The sequence below is a fragment of the Eurytemora carolleeae genome, unplaced genomic scaffold (assembly GCF_000591075.1).
Source record: "Eurytemora carolleeae unplaced genomic scaffold, Eaff_2.0 scaffold1621, whole genome shotgun sequence".
In the NCBI taxonomy this organism is placed as follows: domain Eukaryota; kingdom Metazoa; phylum Arthropoda; class Copepoda; order Calanoida; family Temoridae; genus Eurytemora; species Eurytemora carolleeae.
Window position 1 is genome coordinate 19,514 of NW_019397538.1, and position 16,688 is coordinate 36,201.

Genomic DNA, 16,688 nt, shown 5'->3' on the forward strand with positions numbered 1-16,688 from the left:
TTAACTTTAAAAAATTGTTATTTTTTATTCAGAGTATATGTAACAATAAATACTAGATTTTCAAAGATCTGAAAATAGTACTGAATTGATTGTAAAAAACACTTTCTCAATCAGAATAAAACTAATATGCAACGCAGCCGAATAAGACAAAAATGTACTAACAGATTTTAACATTCGTGTTTGCTGATAAATGTTTATTCAATAATTTCTACTTTTTTATTTTAATTTTCAGATAAAAAAGAATATCTTTGAGTTGCCGTACATTTAAGGGATTTTGAACATAATTGAAAATTAATTGACGATTGAAATATTTTTTTTTGTGATGGAAAACAGAATAAACCGGATTTCCCTGCCTAAAATGTGTAACCTAAGCCTGTATATTTTTATTAATGCGACCAATGGTTTTCTTCAGTGAAGTCGAACAAGAAAAAGGCCAAGACTTGTTATAAGGATGGAGAAAAATCATATTTACGTCAATGTTTCTCAGATAAATCTTTAAGTTATGTTTCAATCCCTTCAATGATTAGAAAATGGGAGGATCGAGTAAGCGTAAGAACAAGAGCTATTATGCAAATGCCTCTAAGAAAGCTCGATATGCAGGGCAGGGACGTATGCTGGCTGAGAATATGAGAGGATTCCTGCTTACTTGTAATAATAGGTGAAAAATATATGAAAAAGCTAAGATAACTATTCCAGATAACTAACACTTGGCCCATTTCTAACACTGTGTGTTAGAAATGGGCACAAATTGGAAGACTGGACTTTGGGATCTCGGTCCATATCCAGAGTAAAAGTCGAAAACTACAACCAACATTTTATTAAGCATCACAAGGGCAACAATTTCGAATTCTAAACTATTGTCTTAAATCAAAATTATTAAAGGAGTTATTTTTAAATTTAAACTCTTGACCGTTTTAAAGACAGTGTCAGGTTTTCCATTTTCGTACATATTCTGGATTTGAATCATTGCATTGTCGCGTATTCGAGACAAAACTCACTTTTCTGTTTTGAGTATAATCCGCAATTGAAAACAAAACTCATTTTCACAACTTACCAAATTAATCACCTGAATGTAAAAATTATCTTATGAACCCCTAAATTAACTGCTGAATTATATTTAGAATCTTAAGTTTTCACATTTTATTTGTTAAATATGAAAATAAAGTTGAAATTTAGTTTCCTGCATTTTAAACAATCAATTTCCCGCATTTCTAGTTAAATCTACATTGCAAGAATAAAATAAAATTAATATTTTGATACTCAATCCCGTACTGTTTTAAAATTATAAAAGAACAATGTCTCATTATTTTCTATTTTGTTTATTTTTTACATTATTGGTGACGGTAAGTGCGTAAATATTTTAAAATTGACGTTTACTTGAATTGTCTCAAAACCAGAATATGTTTCGAAAACGCGACATGAGCTGAAGTGCGGTAATTTTTTCAAAAATGGGATATGTTCGAAAATGAAAACAAGAACTATCAAAAACTTTTTTTCACACCTCATTATTAATTTAATTTTTCAATAAACATTTTTAATCATTTCTTATAAATATATAGTGTAGTTTTGTTAAGCTCGGCTTCTATTTGAAGTTATATAAGCTTGAAAAAGATAACTTTACAGAAATAGCCCATTTCTAACACTCAGTGTTAGAAACCCATTTTTTCCAATGTAAAACAGTAAATGCGCGAAGTGCTAATAGTTCTACTCGTCGGTCTTCATTTTTCTTGTAAAAAAATGTGTGGGCTTTAAACCTATTTAATAAAAAAAAACTGTTTACAGGGAGAAAGAGGCTGTGAGAGAAGCTTATAATTTGTTCAATGAATACGCTGATAGTCTTTACGGTTCAGATAAAACAAATCAGGAATCCAAACTGTATTTTGCTTTTAAAATAATTTGTGAATTAAGGAAACCCCACACAATATATTTACATGAAAGGATAAGTTTGGATTGATGTGAAGGGAATGAAAGGATAAGTTTGGATTGATGTGAAGGGAATGAAGGGAGAAATGATAAATAAAGAAGAAGAAAAAGTAAAGGTGGAGGAAGAGGAGGAAGAAGTAGAAGATATTGAAGCTGCTTTTGAAAAGGTAAAAGAAAACTATAAACATTCATCAACCATATCCTGTCGTTTCTGAAATAACATTTTTATAATGCTTGAAGATTGAGGGTTTTCTGTTTTAAGAACTACAGCTAGAATAATCAAATTAAGTCATATATTTTCCTGACGCTTTTTTGACCATTAACAATAAAAATATGATTTAGATATTTAGTTTAAAAGAATTTGTGTCTGAAGCTATAAATCCATTTTTTCCAATCTTTATTTTTTCATCCTGTTCATGAAAATATCAACTAAAATTAAAGATCCATAAATTTGTATTAGAAATTTTTATATACTTTCCGTGACATTTCCCCTGTCTTACTTATTTTCTTAGGAGAAGGAAAACTTAGTGAAGAAGAGAAAAGAGGAAAAAAGATTTCAAATGGTGGAAAGTGGAGCTAACAATTGTATATTCATCAAAACTACTCTTCAGGTATTTATTCATGGTGGAGTTTTTACTAATTTCTAGAAAAGATTTCTTTCAAATTTGGAATCAGTTAAAGAAAATGACAGACGTTTTGTAATATATTTAGCAGATATCAAAGCAGTTTTTGTTTCGTTATTTATTGCTTAAATTTTAACAAGTTTTAAACAATTGAATTTGCTTATTTATCACGTGGCAAAAAGTGAAATTATAGAATGAACCTGCACAACATTTTGTTTTTATCTTATATTTCAAGTTCAGGGCACCCACAAAAAATTCTATGCTTGAGATTCGCTTATTTTCAAAATTATTTAAAATCCTCTCCAAAAAAAAATGAATACAAATACTATTTTAGAATCCAACAGAACTAGTAAACAAGTTGGTTGAAGAAATCCACGAAACTAAAGCAAACAAAGCCAGATATATTCTCAGGTACATCAGTGCTTAGAATCCTGATCCGTTGGATCTGCAACATTTTGACTTCTTCAGTTCTTGGATGCGGATTGCGGATCCACGGATCCGGCTTAAAAATATCAACCAAAAACTCTTAATGTTCTTAAACCCAAATCTGAACTTTTTTAAAAAGGTAGATTACTAAGAAATTCCTTATCTCTGAATGGTTTATCATGTTTTAGCATACAAATATGGTGAAAAAACTAAGAAAATGTATTTTAAAACTCCTCTTTTGAAAAAAATTTCAGTAAATTTTAAAGAAAAGTTTATGTTAATGTTCATCCACATTAAAATGAAACAAGTCCTATGCACTGGTACAAATAGAATTCATGTAAACCACAATAATTTTTGACAAACTATTCGAAATATCGCAGGCTATAGGCTTTATTTGTGTACTGATTACATTTTATTGTAATAAAGAACACAGTAAGACCTATCAATGCATTGCCTGAGTAGTGAGCAATGATACAAGCCCAGACTAAAAATTAAATTTTTCTACCTGCACCAATTTTGCTGATAATTAATTAACCTATTGATTGATTAATAATTAATTTATTTTTTAATGTTACTTAGTTTTATTGTTTTTAGGTTGATTCCCGTGTTGGGAACATGTAAAGCTTATGAGAAGAATATGATAGAACTTGGTCAATCTGTTCTCAAGGCGTGTACCACCATCTCCTTATTTGATTCTAGTATTAAGATTATCACTTAAATAGTTTTTTTGGGATTTTCTCAGTCTGAACTCGGTTTAGTGATTTGCCATTATAAACTTTTAAGAATTTTGATACTTTTACTCATTTATTTTCCCCTTAAAATCATTTATTTTCCCCTTAAAATCATTTATTTTCCCCTTAAAATCATTTATATTCCCCTTAAAATAAATCATTTATTTTCCCCTTAAAATCATTTATTTTCCCCTTAAATCATTTATTTTCCCCTTAAAATCATTTATATTCCCCTTAAAATCATTTATTTTCCCCTTAAAATCGTTTATTTTCCCCTTAAAATCATTTATATTCCCCTTAAAATCATTTATTTTCCCCTTAAAATCATTTATTTTCCCCTTAAAATCGTTTATTTTCCCCTTAAAATCATTTATATTCCCCTTAAAATCATTTATTTTCCCCTTAAAATCTTTTATTTCCAAAATTCAGTGAATGAAGGCAATTTAAAAAATTGGTTTGAAAGACGGAGAATGATTTTTTGAGAAAATATACCGTATACAGTACACCCCTGTATTTTCCCGAAAAGAAATGTACAACTATAAAAGTTTGTTGTTTAACAGTTTTTCTTTCATTTAATCAAAATTGGTAACATGGTTTTAATTTTTGTGTTCTTGGACGTGATACAAGAGGTTCACTGTTCAGTGTTCACTGTTAAATGTTAAATGTTCAGTGTTCTTGCTGAAAAAAAAACAATGATCAGCAAAGAATTGAAACTTTGAACTGAACTTGAAGCTGACAGCAATTTATTAAAACCCGAATTTTCGATTTCAACTTTTAATTGATGTTAAAGCTACGGAAATTTTCTCTTCTTGAATTATCAAACAAACACAGATAGGTTTTGCAGATTCAACATTTTTTTCGTGGAATTTAAAACATCAGACTTTTTAAAGGCAGTTTTTTTTAATTATGAACATCCATAAACCTTCACCAGAATGATGTGAGGTCCCACAAAAAAATTGGGCCGGATCTGTTTAGCCATTTTGACGTTACTTTTTTGGGCACAAACAAACAAGCAGACACCCAGACAAGCAAAGTATATATATTGAATATTGATGATGATTGATGGTACACCAGGAACCGTTTGCTGGTGCTACTAGTCCAACCTTTGCTATAATATTTAAGACAAGGAACAATAATCAAGTCACCAGAGATGATACAATTCAAACTTTTGCTAAAGGAAACCTAACATCAAATACATAATTATTTTTTGTAACAAATCATATATTTAGTTTCTACAATTGAAATCCTGTCAAGCTGATTAATTGTCAAAAATCTTACTTAATTTTGACTGTCTCTGTTTATATGTCATAATTAATCCTATGACTAATTTTTAACTTTCCTGTTCTGGTGTCTGATGTCTAGGTTTTCTAGTTGTCCATAATTGTTCTGGTTTATGGTTTGTCTAGTTGTCTATAATTGTCCTGATGTCTGATTTCTCTAGTTGTCTTAAATTGTCTTGATGTCTGGTTTGTCTATTGGACTATACCTCTGCCGATGTCTGGTTTGTCTAGTTGTCTATTATTGTTGTGATGTCTGGTTTGTCTAGTTTTCCATAATTGTTCTGATGTGTGATTGTCTAGTTGTCTAAAATTGTTCTGATGTCTGATTTGTCTAGTTTTCTATAATTTTTCTGATGTTTAATTTGTTTAGTTGTCTACGATTGTCCTGATGTCTGGTTTGTCTAGTTGTTTATGATTGTTCTGATGTCTGGTGTCTATAATTAATGTCTGATTTCTCTAGTTGTCTTAAATTGTCTTGATGTCTGGTTTGTCTATTGGACTATACCTCTGCCGATGTCTGGTTTGTCTAGTTGTCTATAATTATTCTGATGTCTGATTTGTCTAGTTGATCATAATTGTTCTGATGTCTGGTTTGTCTAGTTGTCTATAATTGTCCTAATGTCTGGTTTTTCTAGTTTTCTATAATTGCCCTGATGTCTGATTTGTCTAGTTGTCTATAATTGGTCTGATGTCTGGTTTGTCTAGTGGACTATACCTCTGTCGATGTCTGATTTGTCTAGTTGTCCATTATTGTTTTGATGTCTGGTTTGTCTAGTTGTCTATAATTTTTCTGATGTATGGTTTGTCTAGTTTTCCATAATTGTTCTGATGTCTGATTTAGTTGTCTAAAATTGTTCTGATGTCTGGTTTGTCTAGTTGTCTATAATTGTTCTGATGTCTGGTTTTTCTAGTTGTCTATAATTGTCCTAATGTCTGGTTTTTCTAGTTTTCTATAATTGTCCTGATGTCTGATTTGTCTAGTTGTGCGGGATTTAAATCCTGCAGCTAAGGTTGAGTTCAAGGATCCGGATATATGTATTATTATTGAAATTATCAGGGATTAATTCAACACAAATTTTAAACTTAATCAGACTTCAGCATATTTTTAAATTTAATCTTTACATAATTTACCTTTTTTATGGCTCAAGTTATCTAGGAAATTTTCTTTACGACTCCGCATTTTTCATTGCGTTTCCGATTAACAAATGTACACTTCAACCCGTTTTCTTGCCAAGAATTAAGAAAATATACCCGTTTTCTAATCAATCTGGACAAGTGATTATTTCTGATAACCGCCTTCTTTATCTCTGCCTTAAAAATGCGCAGTAGTTTGATTTGTTATGTGAATATTTAAAAAAAAATCATTTGTAAAAACTGTTGATTTATTCTGTAGGAACGTCTGCTGTGTCGGTGTTGTAAGGTAATTGATAAATATTCCTTTTTTCAAATTTATTTTTGCGATGCGTTATTATTACAGTCCTATTTTATGTAATTCGCAATAATATAAATTAATTAATAACTTCAAAATCGTCTTTGACCCTGGAAATAGCTTTCGACATTCATAAGAGGAAATCTATTCCGTTGGAAATAAAATCTTTAGGCACCCTAACAAGTTTTAAAACAAGTCTTAAAAAAGTTTTCTTGAAGAGTATAGTAATTTTCGTTGTATAAATCGAATTATTTTTGCGATTTTGCGATTCGTTATTATTACAGTCCTATTCTATGTAATTCGCAATAATATAAATTAATTAATAACTTTAAAGTCGTCTTTGACCCTGGAAATAGCTTTCGACATTCATAAGAGGAAATCTATTCCATTGGAAATAAAATCTTTAGGCACCCTAACAAGTTTTAAAACAAGTCTTAAAAAAGTTTTCTTGAAGAGTATAGTAATTTTCGTTGTATAAATCGAAATTACTTTTCTTGCTAAATCTTGATTCTATCCCCCTTTCCCTGTTATTATAACAAAACAAAATAAAACATAAACATTATAAACTTTGTGTGCTCTTTCTTCTTCTTTTCCTCTCTATTCTTTAATACCTTTCCTCTATCTACTACTTTTCCTCTTCCTTTTTTTCCTTTAGTTATAAATTGTTTTAGTTTTATTTGGTTTTATTTAAATTTAACATGTATGTATCGCTGCAGAAGGGCCTCTCATTCAAAACAACCAACAATGGTTAGAGGGGCCCTGGCTAAATTAAAATGTAAAAATTGTGCAATTGAAATTGTTTTTACTTAAATATTTAGTCAAATATCTTTCTATCTATCCATCAATATTTTTTTATGTAACAATAATCACAAAATAGCCCTGATCATGCAATTTTCAAATGTGGTCTGCCATTTGTTGTCCTCGAAATATACAAGATAAATAGAGAATTTTGTTTAGATTTCAATTTGATAAATAAAACAAAGAAAATGTCTCATTCTGAACGAAATCATTCACATCTCCGGAATTTATTTAAGCACAAAAATGTCAGACCACGTTTTTGAAATGGCAGAACAAGAGGATATGTGATTATTTTTTCATAATAAAATATGTTGAATGCCGCAAATTATTTCTAAGGTCAAAGACGACCTTGAATTAAATTATTCCGTTTTTTAGAATAGGATTATGAAACGGGCAGCGGCCAGTCTGTGTTACTCTCGAATGCCAGTGAGTCAATCCTAGCCGCGGCGCTCGGCCCCCAAGCCTATCCTAACCGCAGTGTCTTAACCTAACCTAACCCTTAAATATATACTAATCTCTCTTTTTTATAATTCATTGAGACATTCGCGAGTAACAAAGTTTGGCCGCCACCTGCAGTGAAACGCTTCTAAAAAAGTTATCCTTTGAATATTTTTTTTATATTTTAGGAACTTCTACAAGTACAAGAAGTACAACCTGGTGGAGATTGCTAAAGATGGGGTGAAAGAAGAAACTAAGGAGGATAATCCGATTGGGGAGGCAAGCACGGAAAATGCCGAGAATAATTCTCTAGAGAAAAGTGCGCAAAACGGAAATGAAACTGGGAAAGAAGAAGAAGAAATAATAGCGAAGGAAGAAGTAAAATCAGAAGTTGTTGAAAAAGAAAACACATTTCCTGCTGATACTCTTACAGAAGATGGCTGATTAAAATCCTGTTTTTATTTTAAAATTTTGTCAGATTAAAGATGGAGGAGATGACGGATAGTATAGCGGAGAACCAGGCTCAGCTCAGGTAAACACAAATTAGACTCAGATGAAAAATAGTTTAATTATTAAGTTAAGCACAAAAGTACTGTAAAAATTATTAAAACATTACGTTTAGTTCCAGCAAACGAAATTTTGTTTACTGCATTAATTTAAAAGTTGAACCAGTCAAAACTAGTTTAACTACCCCTCACTCTCAAATTAAATACATTACAATTGAAATTGGTTTTAGGAAAAATGTTTGAAATTAGACTTCCAACTAGCAAACAGGTCTAAGGAACTTTTTGAAAGGGTTATACATCATTAATATTTTGATGATTAAATTCATACTTTTTGAATTTCTTCAGTATGATAGAGATGGCTCTAAAAGGTGATCCTGGGAACCCTGAACTAATCCAACTCAAATCAGATCTAGAGGCCTTAATACAGCTTACCAAGGATAGTTTACAGGAGGATAGTCAACAGGTTTAAACAATATACATAAACTAGGGATATGTAGGTGGATATTTAAAAAATTATGAATTGATGTTTTTTCGGCCATCTTGTTTCTTAAATGTAACACATGCGTGGGACATCAAGAAATTTATTTATGTACCAAAGGTTGGGAAGAAAGAAGATTCTATTTATGACGTTGACGACGACGATGACGATGATGATGATGTTCAAGTTCTTCAGGTGCAAGCTTTACAAATCCTTGTATGTTAAATTCGTGGTTTTGGTTTGGATGGATAGATTTCTCTTCAATTTGTGTACTTTTGTTCAGGGGTGTACAATTTTAAGAATTAATGAATTTGGAGAAAAAAATTTAAATTTCTACATCTAAAGTTTTGTTAAAAATCATTTATTATCCCCAAATAGCGAAGAAACCCCTAAATAAATACATTCTTAACTTTTTTAAGGGAAAACTACTTTCAAAGAGAGGGGGCGGGTGAAACCTCCCTGCTTTTGTTAATAATATATTAGCTTGGCAAATCTTGTCTAGACTGGAAGTAGTAAAAGTCTTGAAGACGATTTGTCCAGCCTTGAAGGCGTCAAGGTCTCCGCCCCCTTCTCCACTTCCTATAGCGGGGTGAGCTACCACAACGCAGTCATCTTCACAGTGGAGTCACAGGACTTTCAGACCTTTCAGGAAAAGAATTGTGCATTGTTAAAATGAAAAATACCTAATTGTCTTAATTTATAAAAATGACAGTGCAAATAAAAGGATGTGACACGAAACTTTACAGTAAAAAGACGACTTAAAAGTCTTCTTTGATCGGTGAAGTTACGTGAGGCTCTGCTTTCAAGAATACCAGAGAAAAGTTTGTTTAAATTTTAACCATATAACATAAAAATTGTCGAAATCTGATTGAGTTTATATCTCCGGTAATTTTGACAACATAAAAAAGACAAACCACATTTTGGCAATTTTCGCACTAGGGGTATTTTGTGAACTTAAATTCAAAAAATTTTCTTCTAAATTAGGTTTACAAATTTATGCCGCAAATTATTTTTTAGGTATAAGACGACCTTCAAGTTGTCTCTCAACTGTCATGTTTTAATTTTCAACTAGTGATGGAGCATTTTTTATTTCGTGAATTATTGAGATCATTTTCATTAAAAATTCCAATTACTGACCAGGATTTTTAGATATTCTTTTTCTTTTTCTAAAANCAGTGTAAGAATAAGCATTCTTAAACGCAAGGAAGCGAACAATATTAAAATTGTTCCTCCTGAACCGTGTAATAATGGGAATTCTTACACGATAGGTTTACTACTATGGAACCGAACAGATATGATATAATATAAAATATTGTACTTTCTAATATTTATGCGGTATGCAATTCATGTATGTACCCATAAATGATATATATTTAAGGGATGGTTCCGTGTAAACACTTCCTCGAGGATCGATGTAATCGTGAGGACAGAGACTGTAGATGGAGTCACGGGGAGAAGGTTAACCTCGCTAGTCTCAGAGAGTGGGTGGAGCCAGACTTCTCCGATCTAGGCCCAGGAGGCGTGGTTCTTGTGCCTCAGGACGACGGAGTTTGGAAGCGTGCTACCATCCAGGGTAGGGAGGAGCAGTCCTTAATCTTGAAGTTCGAAGGATCCAAATCTGATCCTTTCTCCCAGAACCTGGAGACAGTGTTTCCATTAAACTCCGAGGACGGGGTTAACTTTGGAGAAGAGGATGAAGATGATAAGAGTACAAATGCTCTAGTTCATGATACTATTGATAGTATCGAGAATGAAACCTTTGCTCCTGTAGTATTAAGTATAGAGGGTAGGCTGGGGGACTGGGAGAACTACACCAGGGGTGTTGGGAGCGCCCTCATGTCGAAGATGGGTTGGACAGGGGGCGGGCTAGGGAAGGAGGGGGAGGGACGGGTTGAACCTGTTCCAGCAAGATTATATCCCCAGGGTAAATCCTTGGATTGGTGCATGGAACGAAGGTAATTCAAATATATTATCAAGTTTAAAGTAAAATGAGATTTAGGGTCTAACTCTTATTAAAAAAGCTGTAAGTGTAATTTCAAGTGAAACTACATGTAAAGAGGGCAAAGTCCGATTCACAATGGTACCCAGAAAAGCTTTATCTGATCAGTTATGTTTAGATATCAAGAATTATCAGAATTAGAGATTTTTTAAAACAATATCTTCCAGATTAATAATTAGATAAAGATCTCAAGGGTACCATTGTGAATCAGATAAAGATCTCAAGGGTACACGTATTTCATACTTGACTGGAAGGATAAAAACTGCAATCCAGTGGTTTACTCAGTCCACTGATATATAATATACATCAACCAATCCAACATACGTACAAATAATTTTAAAAAACTGCTTAATATATATATATAAAAACATTTTTTTAAGTCTAGCTTTAAGAGAAATTATGGTCTCAGCTTTTGTATTCCATATTTTCCCACCAAAATCTTTTATTTTCCTCACAAGTTAGAATTTGGAAACCTTTGGATATTCTGAAAAATTTATTAAACTTATTTTTATTCTGGACACCCTGTATATTATAGATGTTGATAATATCGACACCATGTACGTACAACTTGTATACATGTTTTTAACCATGCATTGGTTGAAACCACAATGAAGGATATTACTTTCTCATTAATCAATTTATCTCAAAGCTTGGCGAGTAATTTCAAGTAATGAGATTGATTTGAATTCTTCTTTTGTGAAAACTTCGTCCTCCGCACCGGTTTAAACGCGTGACGCTTTATCTCGGTATCTCGAACCCTGCACGTAACACTAACTACAATGAAGTGAATCCGGATATGTATAATTTTTAGCCTTTTTTGATCTCTCTCCTTAAATCCGTCAAAAATAGCAAACTATCTTATAAACTCAAATATTTGAAATAAAAGAAATAAATAAATCCAAAAATAGGATGTGTAAAAATATGTTCTAAACTTAAGACTCGCTGTACTTTTAACCGGGACCTATAGTTGACCGTGCCTGCAGCAACTTTTAGATTTGAGGAATAAATGCTTGATCTCTCAATTTTAATTTTCCCGGCTGTGCATCCGAGAGAAATTTTTTAATCCTTTGAATGACGAAAGATAACTTCTTAATCCTGGTTTTTTTCAATTCAGAAGTGTTGAACTCTAATAACATTCTCCTGCTCAGGGAGGAGGCAGGAGGCGGAGATATCCTTAATGTTGAGAAAATCTTGAAAAAAGAGGCAAAGGATGCCCAGCGAACATCTGCACAGCGGGCTAGGAGGGAGAGGGAGAGAGACAATAGTGCAAAATCTCTTTTTGATTTTATTAATGTTAAGCTAGGTGAGCCATTTATTGATTTTTCTTCTGTTTATTTTTCAGATTTTGATATTATTATAAAGATTTATTCACACGCAAAGATATAAATACATATATAAATGGTTAATTTAAATTTGTTTAAATGATTTGAATATATAGTTTTACAAAAGAAAAACAAATATGCAAAATAATGCACAAATAGACGACATTGATCATTACTCATAACATAACATATTTATCATTTCAGTTATTACGTAATCATCGAATTCTTAAACATATAAATTTTTCGCTCTTTTTATTTAAAAGATCTTGTAAAACCGGAACTTTCCATGCATGGTCCAATGGGACATCAAAATATTTCATTTGTTTCTTAACTAACATTTTACTAAGATCAGAAAGATTTATTACAGAACAATCATTTGCAATGGAAAATAAATTTCTGCCAAGAACTGTGTTAAGGTCATTTTTGCATAGATTAGAAAGAAATCTAATGCAAAGCTTAGAACTTATTTTTTGCGTCCATTGATATGTTTTTTTGTGAATCCGATTGTATCAACGAGTTTTGCAAAACAAAATTGCTGCCAAATGAAGAGATATGATGCATCACTTTTTATATAAATTATTTGATAGTGACAAACTTTTTTTATATATCAGGGATTTGTGTTCATAACGCTGAGGATGTCAAAAATATTTATCATGTTTCATTTACTACCCCCCCTCCCCCTCTTGTGGATTACAGTTATATTTTTAATGCTTGTTACTTAACTGTTTCACGCTTCATGCTTAAAAATGTTTTATTAATAACAATCTGGTCGCGTTAAATGTACAGGGTTGAGACGCAACTTGATCGTCCTTAAATTAACGATTTGTTCTAAGAGAACAAATATATAAAAGGTTAAACATGCCAGGACTATGGGAACTATTTTATGATAATTGTTTGAAAAATTAGGTTCAAGAATGTATGTCGCAACATATATCAAGACATCATTTCATTTCTTAATTGTAAAAATTTATGTTGAGTGGGTCACATATACATTATACATACATTTAAACTGTAAATCTGCTTGGTTGCAAAATAAAGGTTTGCCAATTACTCAATGACAAGGCGGGGTTCAAGTGAGTTCACTGAATGCTATTTTAAAAAATCCATTAGGCACAAAAAAAACATGTTTTATACTCTTTAAAAATAAGGCCAAATTAATTGTCCAAATATTAATATTTTGGCGGGCCTTGGCGTCCAGTCGCTAATAAACTAATCCATTAATCCATTTAATCCATTTCATGCTAAAATATACAAATGCTTTTGTAATTTCAGCATATGAATTCTTTTATTAAATAGCCTTTAGCAAAATTGGGTAAACTTTGAAATGAAATTATCTCAAATTTTGCTAAAAATTAAAATTTAGTGCGATCTATATAATATGATGTGGGACATCCTGTATATTAAAATAATTTCAAATTTCAAGTAATGCGATCTATAAAATAAGATGTTGGACATCCTGTATATTAAAATAATTTCAAATTTCTAGTAATGCGATCTATAAAATAAGATGTGGGACATCCTGTATATTAAAATAATTTCAAATTTCAAGTAATGCGATCTATAAAATAAGATGTGGGACATCCTGTATATTAAAATAATTTCAAATTTCAAGTAATGCGATCTATATAATATGATGTGGGACATCCTGTATATTAAAATAATTTCAAATTTCAAGTAAATCACTTCAAAATTATTTTAACTCCTTTTACCGTTTTTTTCTTCATTACATTTTAGATTCCTTCTTCCTTCTCTGCATCGTAGAAATGGATGGAGATATTAAATATTTAAACTAAATTTTTCAGTCAAAGCTGGGTTCTCAGGTTGATATGAATATAGTGTTTTCAGGGATATCTTTGAGATATACAGGGTGTCCCACATCATATTAGACCGAGAACGGGTCTAAATTACGATTTTCGGGACTAATTAGAAAATTTCATTAAAATGAATCATTTTGAAAAATAACATAAGGCTTATCTAAGAATTTTCTTGCGGAAAATGATAAGTTTTTCGAGTATTAAGAGTTTATTTTGGTGTTAAAGATTGGAGATAATCTAATATGATATGGGACGCTCTGAAGTTAAACAAATTATTTATCAGGAGGAAGGAAAGGAAATATCTCCGATCTGGTTGGAACTGGATCTAAAAGTACCAAAGATGGAGTAGAGAAGAAAAAGAAAACGTTACAAACTGCGTCCAACGAGAACCTCAAGATTGAAAACTTTAAACTCGGAGAAAAGATTAGAATTGCAGAAAAGGAAATTTTTAGGTATTTTAAACATTTTTTACTTTTTTATCTCAAATTTAGACGGATGTGAATCTTAAAATGATATCTAGATTACTTATCCGCAGTTTTTCTTTAGTTATTTTCCAATTTTTATTTTGCTTCTTTTCAGTTTCTTGAAAAAAAAATTTTTCGTCAGTATCTTAGGAGTTTTAACTTACTGAACATAGGGGGCGATAAATGATGTTTTTGTTATAAAGAATCTAAAACGGGACAATAATTACCAGTTGATGCACAATTTTCTTTTCTTTAAATTTTCAAAAATCATTTCTCTTTAAAATATACTGGAACTGACATCTTATCGTTAACGATGTCATTTCTAGATTTAGTTTATATAGATAGAGTCAAATTTTTTATTTTAGATTAAAGGAATCTTGGAAACGGCATAAAGAGAAAGATACAAGAACTGCCGAAACTTTTAAAACAAGAATAGACGAAAAAGAATTAGAACTCGCCAGGTATGTTTTACTTTACACAGCACATGTTTAAAGGGATTGTACATCTATTCAACACAGCACATGTTTAAAGGGATTGTACATCTATTTTACACAGCACATGTTTAAAGGGATTGTACATCTATTTTACACAGCACAAGTATAAAGGGATTGTACATCTATTTTACACAGCACATGTTTAAAGGGATTGTTCACCTATTTTACACAGCACAAGTTTAATGGGATTGTACATCTATTTTACACAGCACATGGTTTAAGGGATTGTTCACCTATTTTACACAGCACATGTTTAAAGGAACTGTTCACCTTTTTTACACAGTACATGTTTAAAGGGATTGTACATCAATTTTAAAGAGATGATTGAGATCATCCGTTCCGATAAAACAAAGCTTTTGAAGGTTCCGTATAAATCGGACATGGCCCGGTACAAGATGAGAGTCTCTTGTTATTATGTCTACCACCCTTTCTCGCACGCTCTTTATTCCAAATATCTCTGCACACTCAAACAACAAGAAAAACTTTAATCTCATAGTTTAATGTTTAGATTGCGGAGTTCTGAAAGAAAATTAGTTACTGAACAGGGAAATAGGAAGAGTACGTCAAAACTATCCATCTTTTAGAGAAAAATGTGTTAGAATTAAACGCTTTTGTGTAAGTGCACAATTGCTCTGGATTCATAAATGTATGTATTTATGTTAATGATTGTCAAGTAAATTGAATATGTATATAAATGTAAGTGAAATTACACCAACCTCAATTTATAAAAAATGTAAGTATAACTAAATTAAACGTATTTTAATGTTTTTAAGCAAAATCTTGGATTTCTTCCCAACTCAGGTTCCTCTTTTTTATCAGTTAAATGTCACGAATTCAAGCCTGATCCCATACAGATTAGAAGTTAACTGCTATTATAAATATTATTATTTGTTTTATAGCATGCTAAGGGATAAATTAAAAAAATATTTAAAATGCGGGGAAAACAGATGAGATTTTAACTGATGAAACACGTTAAATAGAATTTAAAACCACTGTCTTAAATATTTATTTTTGAAATCCCCAAGCAGTGGTACTGCCAGGACCATTAGGTTATCTGAGCCGGAAATTTAAGAGAATACCTTTGAATTAAACTCACCAAGATTCTTTTATTTTAAAGGGAGTGACCGGCTATATAAGGTAGTTGAACTGAGTATGCAGTGTTGTGGAAAACTTCTTTCGGATTCATTTGAGACATATTAAACTTTTTTAAGATCTGTAAATCCTAAGTTTGAGCGCAAATTCGACGTCCAAAACTCATACTGGGTGGATACGTTTTCAGAATTAGTTTTTTAAATAATTAAATGACGACGACATAAAATGTAAAAAAGTGCTACGATAAACTACAGACGTCATGTATAGGAACAAGTTGAGAAAATATAAATTAATCTTACCATCGAAAATAAGTAATCTTGTTCAATCTTTAGTTTCTATTTTCTCATTATTCGCAAATATTTTCTGCAGATATTCTAGAATTATTATTGAAAAGACGACATTTGAAGAATTTGAAGAAATCTGCAAATAAATTCAAAGAAAATATTAAATTCAATATAATAATTAAGAGAATTTAAAATAACGTACATGAAATATTACTTCTTAGCAAAATATTTGTATTTATGAAACAGGGTTTCCAAAACTGAGTTTCATTACGATACTCTATCTAAAGTTTCGGTGTCTGTTACAGAAGGGGTATACCACTTACTCCCATGAGCTNCAGGCTCCCCCTAACATGCTACTGTTCTGTTCACATGAATTATTTTCCTGAACCACCACTCTAAGCTGAAGTCCCAGGCTCCCCCTACCCCTAACATGTTACTATACAAGTAGAGATGGGCATCTACTATTTAAGTAGAGATGGGCATCTACTTTACAAGTAGAGATGGGCATCTAATTTACAAGTAGAGATGGGCATCTACTCAATTGTGTCCCTGTGTGGCACTTAGATCCGAAGTAATAGCTTGTGTCC

General features: G+C 31.5%; 2 protein-coding genes across 2 annotated transcripts; both read left to right on the plus strand.

The window, feature by feature from the left end:
- The first annotated feature begins 200 nt into the window (after positions 1-200).
- LOC111714805 (THUMP domain-containing protein 1) lies at positions 201-8,127 on the plus strand. The gene is made up of 11 exons (XM_023490007.1): positions 201-269; positions 528-658; positions 1,783-1,864; positions 1,995-2,090; positions 2,436-2,534; positions 2,881-2,957; positions 3,567-3,639; positions 4,778-4,880; positions 5,965-6,040; positions 6,377-6,403; positions 7,837-8,127. Exons 2-11 carry the CDS (start codon positions 531-533, stop codon positions 8,090-8,092), a joined length of 1,017 nt encoding a protein of 338 aa, XP_023345775.1. The 5' UTR covers positions 201-269; positions 528-530; the 3' UTR covers positions 8,093-8,127.
- Positions 8,088-15,436, plus strand: LOC111714799 (zinc finger CCCH-type with G patch domain-containing protein). Its single transcript, XM_023490003.1, has 9 exons — positions 8,088-8,180; positions 8,500-8,617; positions 8,753-8,827; positions 9,135-9,298; positions 10,009-10,587; positions 11,780-11,934; positions 14,051-14,219; positions 14,597-14,692; positions 15,234-15,436. The coding sequence occupies exons 1-9, from the start codon at positions 8,134-8,136 to the stop codon at positions 15,307-15,309; spliced, it is 1,479 nt and encodes a 492-aa protein (XP_023345771.1). The 5' UTR covers positions 8,088-8,133; the 3' UTR covers positions 15,310-15,436.
- Positions 15,437-16,688: the final 1,252 nt, after the last annotated feature.